Below are 8,529 nucleotides of genomic sequence, written 5' to 3' on the forward strand. Positions count from 1 at the left end.
TAGGTTGGTATGTTAGTATGTATGCTGGTTATACATGTAGGCTAGTATACACGATTGATGAATTAAGTTGTGTGTATATGGATACATATGTGTATAGATGTATGACATGTATGAGATTGCCGTGAGTGTTTTGTATGAGATTGCTGCGAGGGTTCTGTAAGAGATTGTTGTGAGTGTTCTGTATGAGATTGCTGTGAGTGTTCTGAATGAGATTGCTGTGAGTGTTTTGTATGAGACTGCTGTGAATGTTCTGCATGAGATTGCTGTGAGCGTCCTGTATGCTTACCTGTCTGTATGCTTACCTGTCTGTATGCTTACCTGTTTGTATGCTTTGAGCGGGATTTTAATGCGGATGTGTATGTGGGTGTGGGTGTTGGTGTAGTAATATACAAAGTTACAACTAATTTTTCTTTTCTTTTTTTTATATACTATAAATGTACCACTATGTAATTAGTGTCTCGTAGGCCAACTGGCCGGGTGCTGTTTTTTTAATGAAATGTTTATATGTCTATTTATTTTGTACTGCAGCATGTGACACTCTAATAAAACAATTTTCTTCTTCTCTTCTTTTTCTTCTATATCCGAAGAATGATCGGCTTGGGTTTATGTTTCCAATTGACCGAACTGTCTCGTTGCTCTGGCAATGACATACGAGTATACGAAACACACAGAATTCGTTAACACAATTTCTTAACCGATACCCGATATCGTGTTTAGTATTAATTGAACCATCAATAAAGTAAAACTCTCAGATGACGAAGTCGATTGTGAACCTAAATGATTTGTTCTCATAACGATGATGCTTATCTATGACGTGGAATGGTGGCGGGTGGCCAAGCGGTTAAAGCGTTCGCTCGTCACGCCGGATGCCACGGTTCGACTGCCAAATGAGTAAAATATGCGTAGCCTCTTTTGGCCGCCCTTGTCGAGATATTGCTGGACATTTGCTTAAAGAAGCGTATAATCCAAATTCATTCACTCACAATAACGCGAAATTCTCCATTGACGGCGACTGACGTTTAACGTTACGTCAATTTATTTAGCAAGACTATATCAAGGCATTATCTATGGTATTATCAAGAGTATAAGTAAGAGTAAGAGACCCGTGAATTGTCAAGGACAGACAGTCTCTACAAATCATGAAGAGTATCCCTCCCTTATGCGTGCCAGAAACCTGTAACCTATGGTTTCGTATCGCTCTGATTACGTTTCTAGGGACCCGTGAAGATCCGGGGTAGAATAGGTCTTCAGCAACCCATGCTTGCCGTAAAAGGCGACTATGCTTGTCGTAAGAGGCGACTAACGGGATCGGGTGGTCAGGCTCGCTGACTTGGTTGAAGCATGTCATCTAACACAATTGCGTGGATCGATGCTCATGATGTCAATCACTGGATTGTCTGGTCCAGACTCGATTATTTACAGACCGCCGTCATATAGCTGTAATATTGCTGAGTGCAAGCATAGTCGCCTTTTACGGCAAGCATGGGTTGCTGAAGACCTATTCTACCCCAGATCGTCACTGGTCTCCATGTTGTAAATACGCATATGAAGTGATAGGTTTGAATGTGACTTGTCTCTACGAATAAACATATGTTTATGATGTACAATGACTTATACATCTGGCAGATAATTCATATGATGACGAAAATATAAAACGTCAACGCCAGTCTCGATTATACGACGAAACAGATTCCATCGGACGTAAAGGGAATTTTTACGGCACAATTACGGTTAAAATTACATGGAACACCGAAAACAAGTGATGACTCCAAGGGTTCGCGAAAAAGGTTAAACATGTAAAATGTTTGTCGCCTATAATTACATACAACCCGTATTTTTTATTACATTTATTTTAGGTTGACGCTGTCGTTGTTCGATGCACTACGGGAGCGTTCTACCAATAAATGGACGCGTAAACTAACGACCGTTCTGATTGCTGAAATTGGCACCCTACTGGCAGTTAGTAACTATAATATGTAGTTATTTGAACGTTGTTGAAATGACCTTTTCGTCAGCACCATACCTGGGCTTGGGGGTTTCGACAAACGTCTAATATGACCTTCCACACTTTGGGCATTCCACCCACTTTAACTTGACACGCTGTGATATAACTGGAATAATGTTCAAATAGTCGTAAAATCAACTCACCCACTCAATCTAATGACCTCATCATATATGTGTACATTTGGGTTCGACCCACAGTTACGTTGACATGTTGAATATATATATACAGGTGACTTACAGAGCCAGTTGGCACTTTTTTCTGTTGTTAATAAAAGCGACAAAACATGTTCCATATTCGTAAGAAATCACTGCCAAAACCAGAGTCGATTGTACGATTGTGACTATATCATGAGCATCTGTTTATGGGGTAGACACAATTTTATGGATAACAACTTCTTTAATACTGTAAAAAGCGACGTTTCGGTATAGATCCTTATACCGTTGTCAAGCAGGACTGAATGAGGGTTGTTGTTGTTGCATTAAGTGTTTAAGAGGTCGCCTTCTGCCTAGGCAATTTCGGCTGACCTGTCCCTCTTTGGGACTCCTGTGTGTGAGTAGGGTACACATATCTATTGTGAGTTTGGTGTTCACATAATTTCTGTTTTTGTATTGATATGATTTCTATTTTCTTATATTGATATGATTTCATTTTTATCCTTGGCTGCTCTGTTTATATACGTTCGAGTAGCTGTCCAGTTAGTTTGGCCTTCGCTATTGCATCTCTTGGCTTGAGGAGATCTATGACAGATAGCGGATCTAACTGCAATTCTTGTTTTAACCTAGCCCGGGCTGGGGCATGGTCTTGACATTCTAGTAACACATGGTCAATGGTTTCAGCAAGATGAACAAACCTTGTCATAGTGCTTTTTGTGAGCGAGTCTGAGGCGTGAGATAGCAATTTCAATTTTCCTTTCATTTGAGTATGAGTTTGGCTTTTGTTGGGTTGAATTTTGTATAGCCATTGAATGAAGGACATAGTACAGAATATATATAGTAGGTGGAGGATTAACAGTAACAACAATTGCATACATGAGTGGGATAACATGAGTAAGTGTTGACAACAGAAGGATAACACTGTCACAAATGTATTTTATTTAACGCCTATCACACCCAGTCTATTTTTTGTGACCCATCCAACAATCGTGATGCGATTGCTGTTATATTCCAAGCCAAACATCACAGTGCAGGACACTGCATTGACTGGATTTGTCTTCTATCAAGTAAAACGCTTTTACAGAATAGATACATATCTCCAAAATGAACCGTCGCAACCATGTTCTTGCATCCCTCTATGGGTTCGGCATTTAACTGATAACCTTTGTGTGTGACTGGAACCCAATACGTGCTATAATTAACATGTCTGGAACCTACCACAGAAAGTAAATAACGATCTTAAAGCCGTCAGCAAATACTATTAGTCTTGAAGATTAAAGGAGGTTTGTACTTTATATGAAACCAGTATGTTTAGTGTCTGATGTTTTGTAATGTATAAACATGGTTATCTGTATTTTATTGTCAAAGATGGAAGTGAAACTGGCCAGTTGTCTCGAGGATCAATTGTCTTTGATACCTTGTTTTGTTATTCTAGACTTGTCTCACCAACGTGGTTAATGTCTAAGATCACTGTCGTTTTAGGCTTAAATTTATTTATTTTACATTATCACTTAAACAAGTTTTTGTGAGTCGATTTCAACGCTTTTAAGAACAGCTCATCATTATCACAGCGTGTTGGCTTACGGTGAGAGGAAATGTAAAACATCTACGCCAGAGAACAACCGTCTCGAACAACAACAATCAGCACAAAAGGCAACACAAACCGATGAAAATGTGGATCTCAATTGAAGTGAGCCACAGATCTTTACACAAAGGACGTCTGTAGCGACCAGAAGTGGGATACGACCAGAAGTGGGATACGACCAGAACTGGGATAAACACTATAGAGAATTATATCTGTCACATGTAACTATGTGTATAATTGACAAAGATTTAATAAGAGCAAAATCATCTGCACTTCTTGTGTTTTTTATTTTTACTCCGTTCTGCAAAGTGCGCCAATGGCAGTGCTACTGACTCGATATCCGTCATTTGTAGCTAAATATAGCAGCGCATAAAACTGGTAATGCGGAACTAAAGCGGAATACAATTTCTTCTTTTTATACAGATCGCTAATGAAAAAATGCAATTCCTATAAAAATGGTCGTGTTGCTTATTATCTGTAATTACTACCCATTGCCATGTTTAATTTCTAACCATGATATCACTCCCAAATGTATTATTTGATTGTCCATCATATCATTGACAAGCACAGAGTCAGAGCAAGAATTGGCAAGGCAAGGACAGCATATTTGCAGCTGAAGAACATATGGAGCTCCAAGGTGGTATGGACTCGCACGAAGATCAGGCTGTTCAACTCCAACGCCAAGTCAGTGCTACTGTATGGAGCCGAGACATGGAGGACAACAAAGACCACCACCAGGAAAGTGCAGACTTTCATCAACAGCTGCCTGCGATGAATCCTCCAGATCCACTGGCCCAACACCATCAGAAACTCAGACCTGTGGCAGCGTACCAACCAACTGCCAACCGAAGATGAGATCTGGCGCAGAAGATGGGGATGGATTGGGCACACCCTGAGGAAGCCAGTCAGTAACATCACCAGACAGGCGCTGTCATTGAACCCCCAGGGAAAACGAAAAGGAGGACGGCCAAGAAACACCTGGCGACGGGACCTCGAGGCAAACAGCAAGAAACTACTAGAGAGGCCAGCCCAGGACCGAGGACTCTGGCAGACTGTTGTCGGCGGCCTATGCTTTGGGAGGAGCGATGGGCATAACTAACTAACTAACCTATCATATCATAACCTGCGTGAGGTGGTGACATGTTTAATAGTAGAGTAAAGTTTCTGTTAAATAGCTATCTTAGCCACTTCTGAACACAGTGTTTTCCTATGAAATAGCAAAAGCCAAATGAAAATAAAATTATTCTCTAATTTATATATTTTAAAGATGTTATGCCACTCATTGGTGGGGATATAAGTGTAATACAGTATTTGACGTAATAAGCGCTCTCAAAAGTAGAAATAGGGGGCTCTTCTTAGAATATTATTTTGGTGGGAAAAAAACAGTTGAAAGATAAATTTCGTGGTTTATGCTGACAGCCTTAAATGTTTATATACGACAGATATATTTTTCCAGAATTTAATTGCCCATAATTAAGGGTGCATATAACACACGAGTGCGTATTATACACAAACAAAAGAGTCTTGGAAACATTGATCAATCGGAAGGGGTGCTAATTGGGATTGTTCACGAGCCAATATATCAGCAAATATCACCATGGGCGCTTATTGGAGCGGGGCGCTTATTACGTCGAATACGGTAATACAAGTTCCTAGGATGTTTGTGTTCTGCTATTTTTCAAGATTATTTTAATTATTCTTCTCATACACAGAAACACGAGGAAAATATCTAGGAGTATACACTCATGACATTGTACAATAGGCGATGATGTCCACACTATATATGTAGGACGGTATGCACAGTAATTTAATTATACTATTATTTGGAATATTACTGAATGTGTCATTAAACATCAAACAGAGAATATGATACACAACAGAGTTAAAAGGGGTACAATTACATTTGTACTATTCAAGGGATTTCTAAGCCCCAATACCTCACAGCCCCCTGGCAACTGATGCATGTATTTTTTATGTATTCTCAAGTCCCAAAGTATTTTTTGTAAATATTATTATCACTATAATGCAAGACTTTTGTGGTAACAATTATTCAAAATCACTCCATTTGATTATTGTGTACATGATTTTATTATTTTTATAAATGTTGGAGGTGCATGTAACTGCTTCAAGGCATAGCAGATGCGGAATGTGAGAGAGTTAACTGTGAAACTCATTGAACCATTCCTGGTAGCTTATTGACATATATACATTGCAGCTTTCATAACCATTTTGCCAGCAAAATGTCCTCATATATATGGAGAGACCATTAAATATTTTATGGTCTCTGATACATATGGAATCTAAATAATATCATTTAATATGATTGAAATAATTAGAAGGACTTCAAAATTACCAACTTAAGACAAATAACATATATTTCATAAACCCATTACTAATAGAGAATTGAACTTGTTATCTCATGCTCTGTCATCATTGACATTAAAATTTGCAAGACAACGCAACAGTAAGAGTTATCCTCCCTTCACAACTTGATCAAAATGGTCGTCTGGTCCTTGCAGTCAAGGCAGGTACAGATCTAGCACAATGTCATGCATCATGAAGTCAGTCCATCCATGATGATCAGTTAGCCTATTACAGTTGTGAAGGGGACGGAGAGGAAGCATTTGTTAAAACTATGTTGTTTCATATGCAAAGCTTATTGTCAAAGTACATGTTTCTCAAAGGTTGGAAATGTGAATGACAATCATCAGAAAACAAAACTCTAAAGATTCCTTTCATTCTTGAAAGTATTACATTTATGCCACTTCTTTATGCCACTTCTGTGCATGAGTAATAATATAGTCAACAATCTCTTAAAATTAGAATTATTGACTCATTGCATTCAGATTCTGCTCACAAGTTTGAAATGGGATTAACTATCAGCAGCCAAAAGAAAATCTTAAGATTCCATAAACTGTAGATTTAAAGCATTAAGCCTATCCCACTTCTGGTCGAGGCGATATGCGTGATAATATAGTAAATAGTAAATAACATTTCACACTTGTGAGCAGAATTTGAATGCAATGGGTCAATACTGTTATTCTTAAGAGATTTTTTACTATATTATCACTCATATCGCCTCGACCAGAAATGGGATAATGCCATTGAAATCTACAATTGATGGAATCTTAATATTTCTTCTTGGCTGATGATAGTAAATTACATTTCAAACCTGTGAGCTGAATCTGAATGCAATTGGTCAATACTGTTAATTTTTAGAGATTTATTTACTATATTATCATTCATATCGCCTGGACCAGAAGTGGGATAATGCCTTTAAAATCTACAATCAATGGAATCTTAATATTATTTCTTGGCTGATGATAGTAAATAACATTTCACACTTGTGAGCAGAATCTGAATGCAATGGGTCAATACTGTTAATTTTAAGAGATTTTTTACTATATTATCACTCCTATCGCCTCGACCAGAAGTGGGATAATGCCTTTAAAGTCCACAATTAATGGAATCTTAAGATTTCTTCTTAGCTGCTGATAGTAAATAACATCTTGCACTTGTGAGCAGAATCTGAATGCAATGGGTCAAACTGTTAATTTTAAGAGATTTTTTACTATATTATCACTCATATCGCCTCAATCAGAAGTGGGATAATGCCTTTGAAACCTACAATTAATGGAATTTTAATATTTGTTCTTGGCTAATGATAGTAAATAACAATACGAACTTGTGAGCAGAATCTGAATGCAATGGGTCAAACTGTTAATTTTTGGGAGATTTCTTTACTATATTATCACTCATATCGCCTCGACCAGAAGTGGGATAATGCCTTTAAAATCTACAATTAATGGAATCTTAAGATTTCTTCTTAGCTGCTGATCGTAAATAAATTTTGCACTTGTGACTAGAATCTTAATGCAATGGGTCAATACTGTTAATTTTAAGAGATTTTTTACTATATTATCACTCATATCGCCTCGATCAGAAGTGGGATAATGCCTTTGAAATCTACAATTAATGGAATTTTAATATTTGTTCTTGGCTGATGATAGTAAATAACAATACAAACTTGTGAGCAGAATCTGAATGCAATGGGTCAAACTGTTAATTTTTAAGAGATTTCTTTACTATATTATCACTCATATCGCCTCGATCAGAAGTGGGATAATGCCTTTGAAATCTACAATTAATGGAATTTTAATATTTGTTCTTGGCTGATGATAGTAAATAACAATACGAACTTGTGAGCAGAATCTGAATGCAATGGGTCAACACTGTTAATTTTAAGAGATTTTTTTTCTATATTATCACTCATATCGCCTCGACCAGAAGTGGGATAATGCCTTTAAAATCCACAATTAATGGAATCTTAATATGTGTTCTTAGCTGCTGATAGTAAATAACATTTTGCACTTGTGAGTAGAATCTGAATGCAATGGGTCAAAACTGTAAATTTTAAGAGATTTTTTACTATATTATCACTCATATCGCCTCGACCAGAAGTGGGATAATGCCTTTAAAATCCACAATTAATGGAATCTTAAGTTTTATTTTTAGCTGCTGATAGTAAATAGCATTTCAAACCTGTGAGCAGAATTTGAATGCAATGGGTCAATACTGTTAATTTTAAGAAATTTTTTACTATATTATCACTCATATCGCCTCGACCAGAAGTGGGATAATGCCTTTAAAATCCAGAATTAAAATAATCTTAATATTTGTTCCTGGCTGGTGATAGTAAATAACATTTCAAACTTGGGCGCAGAATCTGAATGCAATGGGTCAATACTGTTAATTTTAAGAGATTTTTTACTATATTATCACTCATA

The 8,529-nt window shown here is 37.2% G+C and overlaps 1 protein-coding gene across 1 annotated transcript; it reads left to right on the forward strand.

The window, feature by feature from the left end:
• Positions 1 to 4,366: 4,366 nt before the first annotated feature.
• On the forward strand, positions 4,367 to 4,841 carry LOC125374637. Its single transcript, XM_048385698.1, has 2 exons — positions 4,367 to 4,426; positions 4,527 to 4,841. The coding sequence occupies exons 1-2, from the start codon at positions 4,367 to 4,369 to the stop codon at positions 4,839 to 4,841; spliced, it is 375 nt and encodes a 124-aa protein (XP_048241655.1).
• Positions 4,842 to 8,529: the final 3,688 nt, after the last annotated feature.

The sequence above is a fragment of the Haliotis rufescens genome, unplaced genomic scaffold (genome assembly GCF_023055435.1).
Source record: "Haliotis rufescens isolate VD_foot unplaced genomic scaffold, xgHalRufe1.0.p SCAF_10, whole genome shotgun sequence".
Lineage (NCBI taxonomy): Eukaryota > Metazoa > Mollusca > Gastropoda > Lepetellida > Haliotidae > Haliotis > Haliotis rufescens.

What these genes read in the sequence shown, in the direction of transcription:
- LOC125374637 (XM_048385698.1), top strand. Translation starts at nt 4,367, where the DNA reads ATGGAGCTCCAAGGTGGTATGGACTCGCACGAAGATCAGGCTGTTCAA. An exon ending in CTGTTCAACTCCAACGCCAA is followed by an intron (nt 4,427 to 4,526) that starts GTCAGTGCTACT and finishes TGAATCCTCCAG; the next exon opens with ATCCACTGGCCCAACACCAT.